The sequence below is a fragment of the Suncus etruscus genome, chromosome 2, assembly GCF_024139225.1.
Source record: "Suncus etruscus isolate mSunEtr1 chromosome 2, mSunEtr1.pri.cur, whole genome shotgun sequence".
NCBI classification, from domain to species: Eukaryota; Metazoa; Chordata; class Mammalia; order Eulipotyphla; family Soricidae; genus Suncus; species Suncus etruscus.
The window spans coordinates 143,223,851-143,246,593 of NC_064849.1; the positions used below are offsets into that span (position 1 = coordinate 143,223,851).

The 22,743-nt window shown below is 40.8% G+C and overlaps 2 protein-coding genes across 2 annotated transcripts in view; one reads left to right on the forward strand and one right to left on the reverse strand.

Moving 5' to 3' along the window:
* The first annotated feature begins 3,750 nt into the window (after positions 1-3,750).
* Positions 3,751-22,743, forward strand: part of RASA1 (RAS p21 protein activator 1) — a 125,561-nt gene continuing 106,568 nt past the window's right edge. Inside the window, exon 1 of the mRNA XM_049769090.1 lies at positions 3,751-4,184. Within this exon, the coding sequence (XP_049625047.1) occupies positions 3,751-4,184 (434 nt within the window). The remainder of the gene's footprint in view (positions 4,185-22,743) is intronic.
* LOC125998171 (40S ribosomal protein S24) lies at positions 20,415-20,875 on the reverse strand. The gene has a single exon (XM_049766456.1). The coding sequence runs from the start codon at positions 20,851-20,853 to the stop codon at positions 20,458-20,460; it is 396 nt and encodes a 131-aa protein (XP_049622413.1). The 5' UTR covers positions 20,854-20,875; the 3' UTR covers positions 20,415-20,457.

The following is a 22,743-nucleotide window of genomic DNA, read 5'->3' on the forward strand; positions in this document are numbered from 1 at the left end:
GACTGGGTTAAGCAGCAAGATACCATAGGCTGTGTTTCAGTACAGTTTTGTAGGTACATAGAGATAAAACTAAAAACACAAAATTTAATGTATCATTGGTGTAGTGCAGCTTTAAATATTTGTCAATAAGTACTTAAGACTTTTAATAAGGGAAAAGAAGGTAACCCTACCAATAAAAGTAGTGAGTCTGATTTGGAATCACAGGTAACATACAGATGTGAGCATTTAGCAAAGACAAGCGATAGTCAAGAACTGATGGTCTAGTGTCCAATGTTCATCAGAATGGCATGTTTGAGGACTGAGATCTAACTTACTGTACAAACTACAGGGATGCTTTTGGTTCATGTGTGATATAGGTACTTTGATGTTCTCTTCTAATTCTGAGGGTCTATATTTAAAAGGAAAGGAAACTTTCCTTGCAGTGTAAGATGTAAGCTGTCAGACTTCATTATTCTCTTAAGAATTGTGAAATTATGTGATCTCACACTTTCCTAATAAATGATGAGTTAGCTTTTTCATCTATTCCTTCAAAACCCTTTTAAGGTATGGTATCATTTCTTTTCCTTTATTTAAAAAAATTATATATATATATATATATATTTTTTTTTGGTTTTGGTTTTTTGGGTCACACCTGGCAGAGATCAGGGGTTACTCCTGGCAGGCTCGGGGGGCCATATGGGATGCTGGGATTCGAACCACAGTCTTTCTGTAGGCAAAGCAAACGCCCTACCTCCATGCTATCTCTCTAGCCCCGGTATAATTTCTTTTTGAATAGCATAATACAGTGTAACGATTCTTAAAATTACTTCAAGGGCTCACAAATATACATTGCTATGTGGTTTCTGATTCAGACTACCTGGAGAGGGGTCCCATAAAACGTCTTTCTAACAAGTGCCTAGAATATTTCTGGTCTTAAAATACTTCTGTGTCTAGTTCATTTTTCTTTATCCAGGTAGAATATTACATAAGGGGTAAGCATAATAAAGAATTTCTCAGTTACTGTCAGGTAAGTATGTCACTTATTTTTTATGGAATTCAGGGCTGCACACATTCAAAATAGGTTCTCTACCACTGAGCTACAGTGTTATTGGGTTGTTTTGGATGTTGAGAACACTCAGTGTCTTTTGCCAGCATAGCTAGATGCTGGGTCAAGACCTCTGGGCTACAAGCTGCAATGCTCTGGGAGCACGTGGTGCCCTGTTGAACAGGGGCTCCCAATCATGCAAAGTGTACGTCGTAATCTGTGCACTTATCTCCTCACCCCCTGCAAACTTCATGTATGCACTTTGCTACTTTTTACTTCTCCACCCCCCCTCGTATTACAGACTTTTGGCATCCCTATGGTGATTGTTTTTTGGGCCACACCCCGTGGCCCCCAGGGGCTACTCCTAGCTTTGCGTTCAAAAATTACTCTTAGCAGATTTGGGAACCATATGGGATGCCAGGAATTGAACCAGGGTCGACCACTTGCAAGGCAAAAACCCTACCTGCTGTGCTATTGCTCTGGTCCCGGAAATTATTTATTTTAAAGATCAATGTGTTAGAGACTTGTGGAATTACTGATGGGATGATTTAAAAGGTAAGACAACATATGAATCCAAAAGAGAAGATGGCTAATACGGTTATTTCAAAGTGGTAGTGTTGTTCGCATTCCAGACCACACAAATTAAATTTGAACTGGATTAAAGATGAGGCAACAGTTTGCTAATCACTTTGTAACTAGCCATAAATATGGTGATGTGCAACTTGAGGCCTTCTGTGCCGTTTGCATGAAGATGTTGTTTTATCACATGTACCTTGAAGCAATCCCTGCTGTATTTTGCACACACGAGTATTTTGCACACACGAGGAAAAGGCGTGTTGATTAGCGTGGTTTATGGAAACCCTCTCCACACCTCATTAGTATCCAGTGTTTCTCATTGACCCAAGTGTGTCGTCAGTATATTTATGTGTGGGGAGGCGGGGGGGGGGGGGGAGAGAAAGTATTAAAGATAATTGAATAGGATGAGGGGGATGAAGTTGAAGATGGTGAAAGAAGTTCTAGTTTGTAGAAAGCAAATTTCATCTCCCCGATTTCCACCAGAATCTCTAGTTTTCCTCTTTCAATTTTGTTTCCTTTTTCATTTCACGATGCAAGGTTCTTTTTTTATTTTTTTAAATGTCCCTTTCTAGTTTTAAATTCTTGAGAGTTAGTTCCACGATGCAACATAAAATAAAAACAAGTGTAATTTCTCCACCTCTCTTGTCCACTTCCTAAACAGAACTCTAGGTTCGCACCGCTCCAAATTGCAGGCCGGTGTGCCCCAGGCTCAAGGGCGTTTAATTAATTCTCTAGGTCTGGGCCGCATCTTCCTTTCCCCTCTCCACCCCTCCCCTTCCCTTTCCTTTTTCCTTTCCTTTCCTGTCCATTCCTTTCTTTTCTCCTTTCCTTTCCTTTCTCCTTTCCTTTTCTTCCTTTCCTTTCCTTTCTCCTTTCCTGTCCATGCCTTTCCTTTCCTTTCCTCCATCCTTCCTTTTGAGTCTCGCGCCTCTTGAAGCGTTTTTCTCAGCCTCTCAGAATCCATCCTTCTCCTTTCCTCCTCCTTCCCGCTGGGCCTCCACTTCCCACACAAAGACCGCGGCAAAGAAAGTCATCGCGCGCCGCCGGCCACCCAGATGAGAGAAGCTGAAAAGCTGTGTGTGTGTGAGTGTGTGAGGGTGGGGAAAATCACGACGCTGCCGCACAGTCGCCACCCCCGCCACTTCCTTCCCTCGAGTCTTCCTTCCTTCCTTTTTCCTCTCTTCAATTGAAGGCCCCTCAGGCGACGCGAGGCGAGGCGTGCCGCGCGCCTGCAGCGCGCATGCGCAGAAGAGAAGCGGCCGCTTCCTTCCGCGCGCTCGCTCCTCCTCCTGGTCCCGCCTTCCTTTTCTCAGCGCTAGCTCCTGTGAGCTCCGGGTCGGGAGCGCGTGCGCGTGCGCGTGCGCGAACGCGACCCCGCCCCTCCTTCCTCGACGTCCCGCCCCTCCCTCCCTCCCTCCCTCCCTCCCTCCCTCGCAGTTACTCCTCCTCCTGGCCCCGCCTTTCTTTTCTCTCAGCGCTTGCTCGAGCCGGCTCCGGGTCGGGAGCGCGTGCGCGTTCGCGAGCGCGACCCCGCCCCTCCTTCCCTCCCTCCCACCCTCAACCTCATCTCCCCGCCCCTCCCTCCCTCCCTCCCTCCCTTCCTCCCTCGCGGCTCCTCCTGCCAGACAGAGGAGGGAAGAGGATGCAGCGGCGGCCGCGGCCTCGACGGGCCCGGCGGTGGCTGCGGCGGGGGTGGCCGGAAGTGGTGTGGAGGGGCTGGTGAAGCGGGCGAGCGGTGTGGCGGGGTTCGCCCAGCCCCACACTTCCCTCCCTGCTTGTGCGTCGCCGGAGCGCGCGCCTGGAGGAAGTTTGTCCTCTCCCGTGCATGTGCCTGCGCGTGGGAGGGAGGCGGAGGCGGGGGCGGAGGCTCAGCGAGCGTGCGTTCGCGCTCAATTTGACCCCGTCGGCTTCCCGTCGGCCGGGCGGCTGGCGAGCCGGGGCTGTGGCCGCCCGAGGAGGGGGCGCGGCAGTGCGCGGCTCTGCGCGGCGGCGGGCTCCCTTTTGTTGTCGCTTCCTGCGCCCGCCGGGAGCTGCCGCGGGGGGCGGGCGGGGGGGCGCGCCTGGGTGGGGCGGCTCGGCCCTTCGTGGCCCCCCGAGGGGGCGGCGCCCCCGGGAGAGCGAGCGCCGCGCGCGGGGCTGAGTTCAACATGATGGCGGCCGAGGCGGGCGGGGAGGAGGGCGGCGCGGGGGCCGGCGGGGCCGCGGCCGCGGGCTCCGGGACCTGCCCGGCGGCGGCCTCGGCGGCCCCGGCGTGCCGGGCGAAGATCCCCGCGCCGGCCGAGGCGGGCGCGCCGGCGGGCGCTGCGGGCTCGGGCTTCCCGGGCGGCGGGGCCGCGGCGGGGTCCGGACTGTCAGCGGGAGGTTGCGCCGCCGCCGCCGCCGCCGCCGCCGCGCTCGCTCTGCCCCCCGACGCCCCCCGCGGCGCGACCCCCGCCCCGCCCGCCGAGACCTGCTGCTTCCCTCCGCTGCCGCCGCCGCCGCTGCTGCCCGCGCTGGGCCCCGCGGACGAGGGGGACTCGCTGGACGGCCCCGAGTACGAGGAGGAAGAGGTGGCCATCCCGCTCACCGCGCCGCCCACCAACCAGTAAGTCGCCGCCGCCTCGCGAGGGCTGGATGGTCCCGCCGGCCTCGCTTGCTCCGAGGGTCGCGCAGAAGGACGCGCTCGCCCCTCCCGCCCCTGCCTCGCTCTCTCTCTTACACTTTGGGTCTTGGCTACCTGTCGACTCCGTCGCCGCAACTTTGCGAGGCGGTGGAGCCGAGGGAGGAGAAGCGTTGCCGCAAAAAGTTTGGGGAGCTGCTTTCGGGGGCTTGGTTCTCTCGCTTGGGGGAGGGCTTATTTTTTACTTTTTTTATTTGATCCCTCATCTTTCCTAACAGGCACAGATCTCAGTCCTGGTGTGTGTGTGTGTGTGTGTGTGTGTATGTGTGTATGTGTGTGTATACATATATATATATATATACACATACACACATATGTATGTATTATTGTTGTTATAGCTCCTCTGGGGAAGCTGGAAAGCTTTACAAAGATGGGGAGCACGGGCACCCCAGGTGTGTCTTGTCTGGAGCGCGAGCCAGATGTGATTTTGTGCCCCCCACCCCCTTTCCAAATTGAAGCTGAAGGATTTATCGAGCTGAGTTCGCATTTACCTAAGGCTGAGCGATGATCATCCTCTTCTTTATTTCCCCTCCCACTACCCCTGTAGGTTTCCTAGTTTCAGGCGCGAAGGTTAGCCAGAGGGTTCCTTCCACGCAGGTTGTCTGTCTGTCTGTCTGTCTGTCTGTCTGTCTGTCTGTCTGTCTGTCTGTCTGTCTGTCTGTCTGTCTGTCTGTCCGGTTGTCTGTCTGTCTGTCCGTCTGCAGGATGGTTGTCTTCCTGTGCTTTGCAACGCGCGCAAACTGGCTCCCGGGATGTTTCCTTTTTTTTTTTTTTTTTTTTTTTGATGGCGCTGCTGCCAGTGCCAACTTTGGCCCAGTGGAAGGAGACCGAGGGTGGGAAAAGGCCTCGGATCGCTTTTGGAAACGTGGCCAGAAACTTCTGTGCGTGACAGGTGTGATTTAAGGGGACGCCCGCCTACTGGAGCCAACTTGTGCAATGCGCATCCCGTTGCTATTCAGGCGACTCACTGTTGAGACTTTTGAAAGAGCAGTGTGAGCATAAAAACGAAAGACTCTTTCTAGGAAACAGTTTTTCTGTCAGTGTTCTTTCCGGGGTTTCCATTTGAAAATTAGCTTTGACAGTCTATGGCAAGGATATATAGGACAGGTGCCTCTGTATACACGTAGTGTTTTCCTTACTTGTCTTCATGAATGAACTATGCATGATGTAAAAAAAGGTGGAGCTTGGTGAGAGTGGAACCTGGATGAGCTCAGTGGAAGTGGTTTCTGTGGGTATGCAAAACCACTATAGATTCCTCTCCTGTTTTATTCGACCTTTAGAGTCAAAGTATATGTCTCTGATATGTTTGACAGCCGTGCTAGACTATTGAAAATCGTTTCTCCTTGTCTCCCCACCCCCACCCCCGTAATCTTATATGAAGAATTAGAAAGGACTTAAATTAGAAAAAGGTTCTGTAGTTTTGACTTAGGCTTCATTCCTCAAGGTGGGAGAGGAAAGGTTTTTTTTTTTTGGTCATCAACAGTGTTGTCTACTGTATCCCTTTTGTATTTGTTCACTAGGAGTTCAATATTTGTTTCATTTTACTCCAATTTAGATCTATTACATGTAGACTTTTCTGAAGGTGCTGTGGGAGTGGGACAAATGCAAATTTTACGGCACTGTTTTCTTTTTTTTTTTGCGGAAAAAAATCAGTTAAATATTAAGTGCCTCCTACACTCTCGTATTGTGCTTATAATAACTGAAAGTCTTATGCCAGTTCGCAATTGAATTGGAGTAGGCACATTACATATTGTAGTTCTAAATTAAAAAAAGATAGAACTTGTAGAGCAGTTTTCAGTTGAGAGCAAAATTAAGCAGAGAACAATGTTCTCATAAGCATGGGTGAGTATTTAGCAAAAATTATGTCTGTGAAAAGTTTGTATGAAATTTTCATCATTTTATATGGATTTGTATATAAAATATTTGCTTCACTATGTGAACATTTTTGCTGTTCTAAAAGTTGTTATCCATATTTAGTTCGTTTCTCAAATTTGCCACCGAGAAGTACAAATCCCTCCCCCCCCTTATTTTTAATCTTAGATATCAACTCAGAGTCACTGGAAGCATAGAGTGTAGTGGTTAAGCATGCAAATCCTGAAGTTAGACAAGATTTGGGTTGGAATCCTGCTGTCTCTGCCACTAGCTGAGTGATCTTGGAAAGGTTAGTTTTCCCATATGTAAAATTGGGGATAATGGTTAATACTTTCCTCCTCTGTAGTTTTTTTTTTTTAAAGTTTAATGAGAACCAGTACAGTGCCTGGCACACAATTAGTGTTCAGTAGTAGACCAAAATACCCAGAATATAACTTTATTGTCATTGTTTTGCCTACTAGCTCAATTCTGTTGCTGTAGGGACTTTGCATGTCTTAAATCTTTAGGGACCCTTACTTCATATTTCTTATAGAATTTTAACCAGAAGCCTGTCTGCCATGATTATATTAAAGATTTTCTTTTAACTTCATAGTTTTCCAATAGATTAAGCAAGTATAGTGATGAATTCAAGTATTTTGTAATACATTTGTATTTTTAAGAGGAAAAACAAAGGTCCTTGGTTAATGTCAGATTTTTTTCCTAAAAGTTGTGAGGAAATATTTTTTGACTAAATTAGTATTTTATTACTAGAGGCATGTCATCTTAGTTATTGATATCACAGTATTAAGAAGTTTAATTACAGAATTGAGTTTCTAGAGCAAAAATTTTTGGTCACAGCATTCAGCTGTATGCAAGAGTCAAGTGATAGACCATTGTGAATATATCAGTGCTTCTTTTATTTTGTACTTGATTTTTCTGTTTGTGTGGTAAATCTTAGTCTTTTATGTTTATTGTTGAGCATCTTCATTAGTGTGGTTAAACTTTGAAAGGCTTGGATATGTATGTATATATATTTTGGTTGCACTCAGTCATTCTTGGGACCTTGGCTCTGCACTCAGGGATCACTCACGTCTGGCAATCTTGTGCATATGTGCTTATGTGATGACAGAGCTCGAGAAATTAGATCAGTGATGCTCAAGGCAAGCATCTTACTTATTGTTATCTCCTGCACCAGTTTGTGTAATCTTAACTATTAACCGTTATTTAAATATATTCTTATCAAGGTTTTAGAAAAGAACTTAAAATTTTTTAAATTTGGTTTAAAAATTTTTATTCATTTTAGAGGAAAATATATTTAAAGACAAGAAATCTCCATATATATAAAGCTAAATTAAGAGTTTTCATTAGTACTGTTTTTTATTTTTGAAATTGCTTTTCATGTTTCTTGTTAAATTTTTTTTCCTTAGAGATGAGGGAGATAGTAAAGGATTATTATTTTCTACAATTCATTCATGTATAGAGATATATGAGCAGATTTCTCTGTGGAATCCAACCCAGATACCTTTCTATCAAGGCACGCAAACACACACACACACACACACACACACACACACACACACACACACACACACACACACACTCAGTGTATAAAAGACACTTAGTAATTAGTTGTTATCATCTTAAACACAGGAAAATTTGCATTACGATCTAGATTTCTGGGATTGTTTGACATTAAGAGAACTTGCTTGTTTCTATCTGCTTCTTGTTTATGCAAGAAAATAGATTGGTAGAGCTGAGTTGCCAATTTAAAGTTAAATTCAGAACTCTCCAAGTTTCTTGTAGTTCCCACCAGGCCCCTTTGGCTTTAGTATTATGTACCTGGCATCTGGGACATAATATTCAGACTTCTCAAGACCGAAGCTTGTCATGTTTTATTTTGGGCCACATTCTGCCCTGCTCAGGGTTTACTCCAGGCTGTGTGCTCAGGGTTCATTCCTGGTAGTGTAGTAGGTACCATCTACTCAGGTTGACTATGTGTGAGACAGGTGCTCTACCCACTGTACAAATCATTTTAGTGTCAGTGGTCGGCAACCTGCGGCTCTTTACACTTTTAATTTGGCTCTGCTGTGTGCCGGGCGGCTGCTCCAGGAGTCAGGACTCTGCTCCTAGCCTCTGTCAGTACATGCCCTGTGTGGCTCTCAAAATAAATTTCAATTGTGGTTTTGGTGAGATTTGGCTCAGTTGAAAAAAAAAGGTTGCCTACCACTGTAATCTAGCTCCTCCAAACTGAAACTTTAAAGTAAAGGAAATTAGAAATGTAAATAACTTAAAGATCATATGTCTTTATGAAAGTATTCTGTTTTTAAGTCAATGTTTAAACATTCAGTCTTCATTTTGCCATTGATTGCACTATACCTAGGGAACACATCGTTATTTTTTAATAAAATAGAGAATGAAGGCTGTGGAATGACAGAAAAGATTGGTGACCTAGAACCCAGATATACTTACTATATTTGTATCAATGTAATGTAATGTAGTATGTGCTTAACTTAGGGGCTGGAACAGTAACTTGTTTCTTTTCTCAATCGTTTTCAGGGGGAATGTTAGATCTAATAGGAAGTTAAGTAAACCAATTATTAATCATGCTAGATTAAGATAAATACCATGAGTGAAGTATGAAAAATGGGTCATAGAGGCTAAAACGACACAAAATTTGTTGTGTTGTAAGTAATAATTTATTTTTCTTGTTGCTTAACTTACTTTCTGAGTAGGTTATTGGTTCCTATGTCTTGTGCTTAATAAGTATCTGGTAAAACAAAAAATTACAAGTTAAATGTGTGTAAACTTTTGACTCAAAGTCTGCACTAAACCTAGGTCTGGAGCCTCGATGGCGAACCTATGGCACGCGTAGGCCTTGCAGCTGGCATCAGGAAGGTCTGCAATTAAGATATGCGGCGAGTGTTGCATAGGTTTTAGATACTACAACCTTGTTATTAAGGTTTAATTGACGTGCTGGCACTTTTTAGGAAATTCTTTGGTTTTGTGCGGCAGTTTGGGCATGCGGGCTCTAAAAGGTCAGCATCACTGGTCTGGAGGAAGGTTAAAGGGGGCACCAGTCATTACTAAGATTACAGTTGAAGAATAAAATTGGTCTGGATCATTGATGAGCTATTCTGCAAACCAGTTGATGGCTAGAAACACAGAAAAAGGAAAGTGTTAAGTTAGGGAATAGGTAGACCTTGACTGGTTTTTAGGAAAATGAGAAAATACCTTTAAGAACAGTTCAAATATACGAAAACAATTCCATTGTAGGAAAAAGTTATTGTTATTTATAACTATTATTACAGCACTTATTATTGCTAACATTTCTTTTTTGTTTTTGTTTTTGGACCACTCCTGGTGATGCCCAGGGGTTACTCCTGGCTATGGGCTCAGAAATTGATCCTGGCTTGGGGGACCATATGGGTCACCAGGGTTTCAATTGATCCAGGTCTGTCCTGGGTCAACCGCGTGCAAGGCAAATGCCCTACTGCTGTGCTAGCACTCTGGCCCCACTAATATTTCTTGATTATTATTAGCTTTATGTGCACTGTTGCACTGTTTTATTCCTTTTTGTCACACCCGGTAGTGCTCAGGGGTTACTCTTGGCTGTCTGCTCAGAAATAGCTCCTGGCAGGCTCGGTGCCGCTGTGTGTGTGGGGGTGTGTGGGGGTGTGTGTGTGTGTGTGTGTGTGTGGGAGAGAGAGAGAGAGAGAGAGAGAGAGAGAGAGAGAGAGAGAGAGAGAGAGAGAGAGAGAGAGAGAGAGAGAGAGAGAGAGAGAGAGAGGAGAGAGAGAGAGAGGAGAGAGAGAGAGAGAGAGAGAGAGAGAGGAGAGAGAGAGAAAGGAGAGAGAGAGAGAGAGAGAGAGAGAGAGAGAGAGAGAGAGAGAGAGAGAGAGAGAGAGAGAGAGAGAGAGAGAGAAGTATCGGCTCTTCCAATTCATGGATTTGTATTTCTTTACCATAGTGGTTTGTTTTCATAAAGAAGCTAGATATTCAAGAAAAGATCTGCTTTTTGTGTCAATGCTTCTTTGCCTTTCATGTCTATTTAAAATCTAAATCTAATCTTATGGCCTGTCTAGATTGATATGCTAGCTAGGGAATTGATTGATGATACAATTAGTACTTGGTATATAGTGCTCCCATTGTGGGATATACTGTATTTTTGTATTATCAGAAGCACTCTCCTCACCCCCCAAAGTGTATCTTATGGAGTGGATGCTACCTGGAGCTGAATCTGAGTGCAGGGGAGGAGAGTATCTAAAAACTATGTGCGTCTTATGGTCAGGTATGTCTTATAGAGTAAAAAATACGGTATGTAGTGGGTTTTTTTTTGGGGGGGCACCCCTGGTGATGCTCAGAGGTTACTCTTGGCTATGTGCTCAGAAATCGCTCCTTGCTTCGGGGAACCATGTGGGATGCTGGGGAATCGAACTGTGGTCTGTCCTAGGTTAGCATGTCCAAGGCAAGCCCCCATGTATGGCCCCATGTATGTAGTATTTTTGAGTCACACAACTTGGTGATGCTTGATTTTATTCATGTTTCTGAGATCAAATAAAGATCACGGGGCCAGAGAGATAGCATGGAGGTAGTGGATTTGCCTTGCTTGTAGAAGGACGATGGCTTGAATCCCGGTATCCCACATGGTCCTCCGAGCCTGCCAGGAGCGATTTCTGAGCATAGAGCAAGGAGTAATCTCTGAGTGTTGCTGGGTGTGACCCCAAAACAAAACAAAACAAAAAAATACAAAGATCACTTCTGGTGGGACTAGGGTATGATGTGGCGTGCCAGAGATCCTACCTGGGTTAGCTTTGTGCAAGGCAAACATGCTATCCACTGTCTCTCCTCTGGATGATATTTAATCCTCTTTCTGATATTTACAGACAGCTTGATTAGCTTTAGCATTTTGTTTACTATCATAATCATAAAGGTGATGCTGATACTTTGGTTTTTAATTATGATGGAAAGTTATTGCTCAGGTGCAGAAGTAAATTTAAGTTGAATGACCTGTTAGATGGTAGTAGGATCAGGACACATCTATTTCTCTTGATATTTTTAGATATATTTAGATTGAGTAATATTTGTCACTAATTTTTTGGAGGGAGAAGATGAAAAACTAGCCCTCAGTGTTAACTAATCATTTATATCAAGAATATATATTACTTTATTTACTTTTCACAACTATATAGCGAGAATAGGTTTTACCTTTATTTTTATTGTTGAGATTACTGATAAAACTAATTTTAATGCAAATACTATAAAATTTTCTTTTACTTTCCTCTTTCCAGGCCATATGTGTATTTGTTCATTTTTATAAAACTAATAAACTCTTATGATTTGAATTGTGTATCTCTTCCCATTTCACAGATTGAAACATGTAACCTTCTCCTGTGGTATAAATGGGAAAGAGGTAATTGAGGTTTTAGGGGTGAGTTTGTAATCCAGTAGGATTGTTGGAATGTTAACAAGGACTGACATTTTTATTAGAAGAGGAAGAGAGACTCAAGGAGTTCAAGTGTACAGACAAAAGCTATATGAGAGCTATGTGAACTCATGGTCATTACGTAACCGCCTGCCAGATGAAGAGTTTCATTAGAAACCAATTCTGCTAGCACTTTAATTTTGAACAGTCTTCAGAATTATGTGAAAATAAATTTCCCTTAAATCCCTGTCCACCTGTGGTCTTGATCACTACTGGTCTGGGGCAATTTCATGGCAATTCACAGAAAACGCCTTCCCCCACCAATCATGGAACTGCTGCTTTGCTGCTCCCCTGACCAGTGCTGGCCCTCTGGTGTTGAAAGGTTGAAATCAACAATAGTCTAGCTCTGGGGTTATTAACTACTGGTCCCTGAATAGATAGTAGTCAGCACTTGTGAAAAGGGTGAAAAACAAAACAAAACAAAACAAAACCTCTGGTTTGAATCAACTATGCAATGGTATTTTGTTAAGGTATCCCAAGCTGATTGATAGACTGGGTAAAGTCGCATCTTTTGGATGATTTGGGAGCAGATTCAAGAAATAGGAACTTCTTTTGTTTCCTATTTTTGGCTGTTTTTTAAAAATTAATATAGGACTGGAGAGATAGAACTGAAATCAAGGGACTTACCTTGCCTGTGGCAGATCCAGAGTGATCACTGAACACAATTCTGGAGTAAATCCTGAGTACCACTTAATCTGGTGCAATCCCCTGTCCTCACAACAAAACAAAACAGAACAGAACCTAACAGTTCTTTCTTTACGATTTAATGACTCTTTAAAGACTACATCTGATTGAAAGATGAAAGCCTTGTAAATGTAAATCTGATTATTAATAATATGGGTAGACCACACATGACTATGCTTCTTATGGACAGTTTTGTAGGCAAGACATATCTCTGGTGTATTTTCTATATTTACTGTGCTCATTGTTATACTGTTCAATATTGCTTTAATTTTTTTTTTCCTTTGGGCTTTAAGCTCCCACTGGTGGTCAGGAGGGCATCAGGCCACACTCAGAATTTCTTACAAAACAGGTCAGTTTGAATGCAAGAGCTGAGGATGAGATGCTGCTTGGGCTCTAATGAACCAGGTCACCCAGTGGACTTGGGGGCCTCACAGGTCACACCCTGGAGCAAGACTGCACCAGTGGTTCCGGTGACTATGTGGTGCCTAGGAATCAAAAGTGAGTCCGACACAGTCAACACATATATTCTAATCTTGCATTCTAATCCTGGCCTCCTATCTTTAAAATTCTTTTTAATATCTGTTTCAATCTAAGGGAAGAGACCCTTTACAATTCTTTTATATTGTCTTTATAGAAAGAGAATTACTATACTGGGTCACTTTAAAACACGTATTAGTAGAACAGTATCATCTACCTAAATAAGTGACTTACCTTTCAAGTTTTTGAAATTAAGCTTAATTAATTTGAGGTGATTGCAGATTTGCAATAGTAAGAAAAAGTAACAGAGGGCTAAGTAACAGGGCTAGTTGAAATGCCTAAATAGTCCCAGGTCTGAGTAAGTGCGTTACTAAGTGCCCTTTAACAAACAGAAAGGTGATTTTTTTTTCTTTCCTGATTTATCAGGATATTTTCTGGCTTCCCTGGTCTTTTAACTTTATTGAGGCTTAATTTATTAGTTTCCCATTGTAGATTGTGCTTTGGATACAAGTATAATACAAGCTATTAGCCTAGGTCAAAGATTATTTCTTGTGATTGTAAAAATTAAGTTTTATTTATAATTAAGCTCATGATCTATCTTGTTTGATGTTTGCACCACTGCCCCATCATTGTCTGGGGCCAGAGCAGTGGAACAAACGGTAAGGCGTCCTTTTGGAGTGGTTTCGTAAATGCATTTTTGTATGTTCTTCATAAGTATATAGAAATGTGATTACTTTTTGTATTTTTATATTTTATAACCATGATTTATTTATTTATTTATTTATTTATTTATTTATTTATTTATTTATTTATTTATTTATTTATTTATTTATTTGCCATACCCGGTGATGCTCAGGGGTTACTCGTGGCTATGCGCCCAGAAATCGCTCCTGGCTTGGGGGACCATATGGGACTCCAGGAGATCGAACCTCGGTCCGTCCTAGGCTAGTGCGGGCAAGGCAGACGCCTTACCGTTAGTGCCACTGCTCTGGCCCCAGACCATGATGGGGCAGTGGTGCAAGCGGTCGTCCCATATGGTGCCCTAAGCCAGGAGCGATTTCTGAGAGCATAGCCAGTAGTAACCCCTGAGCGTCACTCGGTATGGCCCCCAAACAAAACAAAACAAAAAAATTAAACATACTTTTTAATGTTAAAACTTTATAAATGCCTGGTGATTTTCTACACATCTAGTTATATAAATTGTAAGTAAAGAGTGTTTTTCCTAAGTAATAGATGATTTAATGATTACTGCAATACTAGAACTTTGGCTACAGGCAGAGGTATATGATAATTTGGTTTTTGAATACCATTGTAACAATAAAGTAAATGATATAATTTTTTATGATTGCTAGTGCAATTGAAAGTTATATTTACATATGGAATAGCCTATTAGGTATAATAACAATACCTTAATTAAAAAACCATCTTACTTGCTCATAAATGTTGATAAGTCTCTGAGTCGCTAAAAATCTGTTGTTGTGGACTTGCTTGACATAGTTATTATAAATTTTCAGTTTGTTAAAAACCATAGTATCAGTGGAATTAAATAAAATGAGGTATATCTATTTCATGAGAGTGATGAGAATAGTTTTCCTTGTCTTTGGTTGAGAGATTGGAACTGGGGTTGACCACGTACAAGGCTAGCAAGTACTTTTGCCTTTGTCTGGCTTCAGAGAATTTTTAAAATCATGAATAAGGTTGTATTATGTTGAATACCTTTTCTGATTTAATTGATATCATCAAATGATTTTATTTAACTTTTTGATAATAATAGTTTAACTGATTTTTAAATGTTGAACTGCTTTGCATACCTAGAATAAATATTTGGCTATGATGTGTAATTCTTTCCAAACATTGCTAAATTCAGGTAGCTGATATGTTGAGAATTTTGGGGGAAGTTTATGAAAGATAATCTATAGCTTTCTTATTTTTGCTTCATTTATGTATTTGGATAAGATTAGTTTCATTTTATGGAGCCAGATATTATTTTCTGTTTTATTTTTGTGGAACAATTTGTGAAGTATTAATATTAATTCTTTAAATATTTGTTGGGATTATCCAATGAAAGCATCTCAGCTTGGGACTCTTTTTGAGGAAGTTCATACTAACTTCATCACGTGAGGTTAGATAACTCTGTTCAACTTTTTTTTGCGAGATTTTGTGTAGAATTGATATTAATCCTTTAAATATTTGTTAAGTTTTCCAGTTTCCTTTATATCATAAATTATGAATTCATAATTGATTGATCATACATATAAATTATTGGAGTGCATTTTTGAGGACTGATTTGTTTTTTATAACTTGTCTAATGATCATTAGAATGTTTATTATTCCTTATTTATTTTTCTATTGGCAGGCTATACTAAGTGCTGTTCTGGGGTTATTCTTGGCTTTGCACTCAGGAATTACTGCTGGTGATGCTCAGGGGACCATATGGATGCCAAGGAGTGAATTCAGTATAGCCTAGTGTGAGGCAAACACACTATCCGCTATACTATTTTTTTTTTTTACTTTTCTTTTTTGGGTTTCTGATATTCATGCTAACCTCTATGCGCTCAGAAATTGCCCCTGGCTTGAGGGACCATATGGGATGCCTGGGGATTGTACCGAGGTCTGTCCTAGCCTAGCGCACACAAGGCAGATGCCTTACTGCTTACACCACTGCTCCGGCCCCATTTTTCTTCTTTTTTGATGATTTTTGTTACATTAGCTTTATTCTGCTTTTTTGTTCTTAGTTTCATTATTTCTGCTTTTATTTTATTTATATATACATATATATATTTATTTACTTTTCGGTCACACCTGGTGGCTCTCAGGGGTTACTCCTAATTCTGTGCTCAGAAATCGCTCCTGGCAGGCACGGGGGACCATATGGGATGCCAGGATTTGAACCACCGTCCGTCCTGGTTTGGCTCTGTGCAAGGCAAATGACCTATTACTGTGCTATTTCTCCAGTCCCTGTTTATATCTTTTATCAATTACTTTGAAATCAGAGAAATAAATGTTTCTATATTTTTGTTTATTTTGAAGAATTTAGCATTATTTATTTGAGATTTTTCTTGTATTATTTAATACAGCATATTAATTTCCTTTTTAAACATTTCTTTAGCTGCATCACCTTTTAATTTTCATTCAATTCTGTTTTATTTTTTAACTTTCAAATAACTGTTAAACTCATTATTTAGAAATGTGGCATTAAAATTTTTCAAGTGTTTTGAGATTTTCCATGATCTTTTTTTTAATGAGTACTAGTTACTGTCCATTATGATTTAAAAACATGCTATCTGTACTTTTAACTTTCTTAAAGATTTTTTTTAATAGTATGCACTATGGTCTTTCTTGGGGTTCTTTAGAAGCTTAAAATGTGTACTTGGTTGATTTTGGTGGTGTTATGTTTTGTATTCATTAGCGAGATTGGTTGTGCTATTTAGGCCTTTTTTTATTTCCAGTCTTCATCCGGTCATTGTTGATGTTCTTGTGATGATTAAGGAAACACACATCTTTGGGTTGTGGTATTCACACATTTTTTGTTTGTTTTTGGGTCCCACTTTGTGATGTTCATGGGTTACTCCTGGCGTTGCATTCAGGAATTACTCCTGGTGGTGTTTAGGGGACACTGGCAAACCGTGTGCAAGGCAAACACTTCATTCCCTTTTTCTATCTTTTCAGCCCCCTGTTCAGACATTTTACCTGTGCTGTTTACTGTAGGGGCCAGGGAGAGGTCAGTCTGCTCTTCAGGTTGCAGAGCTTACACACTTTGTAATAGTGCTCACTATGGTTGGTATTCTTTATTTTGGTGCTTGCATCACAAGTTGTGATTGTGGTGCTCATTGAGGATTGTTTGTCTATGGTGGCATTTCTGCATATCATTGTGATGCATCTTTTTAGTCTGTACTCATTGGAAGGTCCATCCCCTTTTTGTGATGCTTATATACTCCTGGCTGTGGTGTGTCCGGCAGCATATTTGAGAACACAGATGAGATATCAGTGTCATAATTAGTGTATGCTAATGGGTATTGGAAATTTTAATATATGCCATATCCTTGCAGGACTGTGCTTTTCTCTGTGTCACTATGCTTTTTCTCTGACGTTGTTTATTGGAACTTGTTCAAGTCTTTGCTTATTTTCTGTTTAGTTTCTGAATCGGAAGGAGAATCTTGAAGTATAACCAGCTACAATTGTGAATTTAACTCTGTAAGCTTTTACTACTTGTATTTTTGTGCTCTAGTTTATTTGGTGTTTACTTATTTAGCATTGCTCAATATTCCAGTTGGATGAATCCTTTTATATGATGTCCTTTGCGAAGAGCACACCTAGTGGTGATCAGGCCTATTCATTGTACCGTACTTGGGGTTACTTTTGGGAGACCATTTAGATTTAGGGATTAAACCTGACCTCCCAGTGCTGTAAGCCAGGTTCTTTTGTCTTGACTGTGTCTATTGTTTTTGTTGAAAATCTATGTAATATTATTAACAAAGCCACTGTAGGTTTTATTTTGTTTATTGTCTTTTTTATACCTTTATCTTCAGAATTCTGTATCTTAAATGATTATTTATATAGCTAGTTTTTTTGTTGGATCATAGAAAGTAACATACTAATTTTTGCCTTCATTCAGTGTATGTTAACTGTTTATGTTTATAGTAATTACTGATATATTAGATCATTAGACTATCATTTTACTTAAAACATTTTTGTCTCGTTCTTCCAGTCATGGAAGTTTGTTTGACTTTAATCCTGATTATGCTTATTGCATTCAAATTAATGTATACTTTTTGTTTTGCTATTATGGGCAATACCTGGTGCTGTGCGGTACTTGGGATTGAACCTAGGTTTCCTATAACTAAATTGTTCACTCAGCTCATGAGTTATTTCTGTCCCCTATAATTTTTAAAATATATATATTTTTTAGTTTTTATTCTGAATATTAAAATACACATGCAAGATGTAACATCATTGTTTAGTGGTACTATACTCCTTTTACCATATTGAGTGAAGTGTGGAAATGATTCCTTTATACTTCACTTTGTAAATATACATTGTCTTGAGTATCTCTTACATAAATTGAATAATAATAGTGTAATGTTATTTGCTGTGGTAAAATACACATAACTTGCGATTTCACTATTTTTTCTTGTGCAGTTTTGTGGCATAAAATAACTCACATTATTGTATAATTATTGCCAAATTCCATTTTCAGAACTTTTCTGTTTTTCCCATCTGAAACTTAGACCTATTGAATACTAATTTTCCTTTAACTTCAGCTTTCATCCCTCTGATATGTACTTCTGTGGATTTCAGTACCCTGTGCACTAAGCTTACTAAATGGAAATATATAATATTGTATTCTCCTGTCACCGGCCTATTTCACTTACGTGTGATATTCTGATATTCAGGTGAACACTATTCCAGTTCTATAGTACAGTTTGTTTTTCCTTTTTACTATTATGACTAAATCTACCGTGGTTGACTACTTACATTTCATCACTTGAAAATAAAATTGTTTTTGAAAATGTAGTCTGCAAATATTTGGTCAAGTTCCAACATTTGTTGGTGAATCTTTGTGGTTAGCACGAACTCTTAGTTTAGGGGATTGGCTAAGTGTTGCTCTTTTCCTTCTTTGCTTGTTATTTTCACCTAGAGCCTGGTAGGATGAGTGGAGCAGTCAAGTGGCCTTATAAGCAGCTAGTTCAGGATTCAAACAATAGAAATTAGAGGTAGTGTCATGAGGAATGGGCATGAACCTGAAAGGAAAGGGTCTGAGGTATGAAGACAGAAATCATCTGGAAACCATCTGGAAGGGAGGGGAATCTGCTTCAAGTTCTACAAAGGCCTAGGCCCTAGGGAATGCAGGTGATTGGTCTCAATTGGAAGGTCAGATGAGCAAGTAGTGGGTAGAGATGTAGAGATGGATCTTCTCATGTGGCACAGATTCTGCATGTAGTTTTTATTTACTTTTTTGTGGTCCTTGGGAATGAACCCAGAGCCTCATCTAGGCAAGACAGGTGCTTTATTGCTGAGCTATATCCCCAATATAAAAATTATGTAATATGAAAATATTTATCTCTGGAATGCCTGAAACTATAGTCTCAACTGAGGAGCAATAGTATCTTCTAATAAATTAGTATACATTTTTATGGAAATGCTTAGTGCATGGGATCTGTGAATTTATGTAGAAAAAAATTGAAATGTAATAGCCAGCACAGTGTAGAATGCTTAAAATGACAGACATAGCAAGGAACCAGTTACATTGTAATCTAGATATGTATAATCCCTAGAATGCAGTTCTCTTCATTTATCTTATGCAAACTTTAAAATTTGTTTTCTTTCTGCCTTTCCTTTCCTCCTTCAAGTCTAAGCACATACTATGGTGTTTTTTTTTCCTATTTCAAAAATTCTTAAGGTTCTAACTTTTTTCCTTTTTTCTATCTGTAATTTTAAGCACTTGTTTTCTTTCTTCCTCTGGAAATTGCCTGTTAATTTTCTTCTTGTCCCTAATTTCTTTTTCTAATCAATAACTCTACTGACTTTTATTTTTTTTTTTTGGTTTTTGAGCCACACCCAGTGGTGCTCAGGTGTTAACTCCTAGCCCTGCACTTAGAAATTGCTGCTGGCAGGCTCGGAGGACCATGTGAGATTCCAGGAATTGACCTGGGGTCTATCCAGTGTTGGCCATGTGCAAAGACAAACACCCTACTACTGACTTCTTTTTTTTTTTTTTCATTTTGTTTTGTTTTGTCTTTTTGGGTCATATCCGGCAGCACTCAGGGATTACTCCTGGCTCTATGCTCAGAAATCGCTCCTGGCAGGCACAGGGGACCATATGGGATGCCGGGAATCGAACCACTGTCCGTTTGCATGCAAGGCAAATGCCTTACCTCCATCTATCTTTTTGGCCCCAGTCTTCTTATTTAAAATACTTCCCAACAAAAATGGAGTAATTTTGCATGCGACCCAGAAGTTAATATAGTGTACAAATACTGTACTATAACTGATACTAGAGTTTGAAAAATTTGAACTGTTCTAGTCAACAGAAGAAATATGGGTGGATATAGTAGCTACATTGAATTTGAGAGTCTCAACACTTTGAAAAGCTGCTTTATATTAGTGTCAGTGTCTTTTGTTTTGTTTTGTTTTGTTTTGTTTTGTTTGTTTGATTGTTTTTGGGTCATACCCAGCAGCACACGGTTACTCCTGGCTCTACGCTCAGAAATTGCTCCTGGCAGGCTCAGGGGAACCAAATGGGATGCTCGGATTTTTCTGCATGCAAGGCAAATGCCCTGCTTCCATGCTCTCTCCGGCTGGCCCCTGTCAGTGTCTTTTTGTAAAGAAAAAATCATACTTCTTTTTGAAACTTGTCCGTGAATCATCATTGTCTACATGTGATTTTTTTTAGGGGGGGGGCACACCCGTTTGACGCTCGGGTTACTTCTGGCTATGTGCTCAGAAATTACTCCTGGCTTGGGGGACCATATGGGACGCCAGGATCGAACCTCGGTCAATCTAGGCTGGCGCTTGCAAGGCAGACAGACGCCTTACCTCTAGTGCCACCTCTCTGGCCCCCAAGATGTGATTTTTTTTGATTACTTAATCAGTATACATAGAAAAACAAATGTAAATATTTTTTTTTAAGTTTTTCATTTTTTTACAATTTATTCATCCTCGTGAAAAATCTGCACAATCACCATATAAGTCACTGCAGAATCTTTACTCCTTTTTGCCAGCGCCATCGTTGGCCTTGGCGGTGCACCTGACTTTCTTCATCCTGTTCTTGCGCTCCTTCCGCTGCTTCCTCGAAGTTTTCTTCTTCTCGTACAGGCCGTGTCTCGCCAATCTATGCTTGGGCTCATTCTTCTTCGCGTGGTCCAAGGAATCATAAATCATGCCGAAGCCAGTCGTCTTGCCACCACCAAAATGGGTCCTGAACCCGAACACGAAGATAACGTCTGGGGTGGTCTTGTACATCTTTGCCAGTTTCTCTCGAATTTCCGTCTTTGGCACCGTGGCTTTGCCAGGGTGTAGGACATCAATGACCATCTGCTTCCGCTGTAACAGTCGGTTTGTCATGAATTCCCTGGTGCGGATGGTGACCGTGTTGTTCATGATGGCAGCGCAGAGGCAGAGTCGGGGGAAGAGCCAAATGTAAATATTTTAACAAAATAAAGTAATACTGTTTTTATTGTTTGTAATGTACTACATTTATTTATATTCAGTTTGCTTGTATTTAACTTAACTTCAAAATGATGATTGTGATCTGTGTGAATTAATTTTTTTACTCTGGCTTGAGACTTAGTATGTTAAAAGCACAGAAAATGATCACACTGTTCTATATTTTTCTTAATCCAGTGCTTTTTCTTGTTTCTCTATTACTGCTTTTTTTTTTTTTTTTTTTTACGGGCTTTCTGGTTTATTCAAATAATTGGTCCATATGTGTATTCAGAACTAAAGGGCTGGGAGCTAGAGAACTCCTTTTTTTATCTGTTGTATATCTCTTCTACCTACCTTATGAATTCAGATGAAATGTTATTGAAGGCATTGAATAATAACAAACCTAAGATTTCTTTCCTTTTTTGGGAGGGTACATCAGCCTATGGTAACTTCTGGTTCTACACCCAGGAATTATTCCTGGTGAACTTGGGGACCATATGGAATGCCGGTGGTTAAACCCTATTCGGCAGTATGCAAGCAAATAAATGCCCTACCCACTGTACTATATTACTCTGTCTCCTCAAACTGAAATTTCTTAAGAAGTGATAGTGATTTTAACAAATAAGAAAGAAATGTTTTCTTAGAAAGCTAAACCACAGTACCTCAATGAAATTGCCATTTTATTAAGTATGCTCTTAAAGACCCCTATGTAGATGGATCCACATGGCTTAGTTGGTGGTACTGACTTTTAAAATGGAAAGTCTAGAAAATGACATGAGAATAATGTACTCATAGAATGGTACCTTTAAAAAAATGTTTATTTTAAGCAGCATGGTGTAGAGTAACAGTGATAAGGTTTCATATGTAACAGTCTTAGCACATCTTCCCAGAGAATCTACTTCCCTTCACTATTGCCCTTGTCTCCCTTTCACCCCATTCGTCTTTGTTCCAATCCTTCTCAGTCAACCTTCCTACTGGAGATTGTTCTAGTTTCTATTGCCTTTTAGTATTTGTTATATCTACTATATTTCTTTATATTACACATAAGGGAGAGCTCATTCTGTGTCTGGCCCTTTTCCTCATACTTAACTTCACTTAGCATGATACTTTGCCAAACTTCCACATAGCACCAAATAGCACGATTTCATCTTTTTTAAAAGCCTAGTCTGTATGTACTTTGTCTGTATGTACTTTTTAGAAATTTGGTCATTTGTTCCTGGAAACTTGTGTTTACAGATTTTAGCTGTTGTGAATAGTGTGCTGTTTTGAACATAATAGTGCAGGTATCTTTTTTTCCCCTTTATTGGATTTTGGATCACAACTGGCAGTGCTTACTTAACTTGGTAGTGTTTTGGGGATGGACAATATGGGGTGCTGGGATTGAACCTGTGTCAACCATGTGCAAGGCAAGTTCCTTTCTTGCTGCCCCATCTCTCTGGGCCCCTGCAAATGTCTTTTGTTTGTTTGTTCGTTTTGGTTTTGAGTGGCACTAGTGATATGCACGTGTTACTTCTGCCTCTTGTGTTTAAGGATTATTTCTGGTGGTGCTTGGGGGGGCGGCATATGGGATGCCAGGGATCACACCTGGGTTGGCTGCATATATTTTTTTCCTTCTGAACTAGCTCTTTAGCTTCCCCAAATGTCTTTTTGGAATAGAACTTTTTGTCCCTTGGGGTAGATGCCAAGATGTTGAATTGTTAGGTTGAACGGAAGCTCAATTTTTAGCTTTTGAATATTTATATTGTATACAAAAATGGTTGAACCAATTTATTCCCACCCCCTGCAAGTGAGTCCTCACCCCCATTTTACAAGGAGTGACATTTTTTAAGCTGAAAGATGAAACCG

Excerpts from the sequence above, each read along its gene's own strand:
- LOC125998171 (XM_049766456.1), bottom strand. The coding sequence starts at position 20,853 with ATGAACAACACGGTCACCATCCGCACCAGGGAATTCATGACAAACCGA.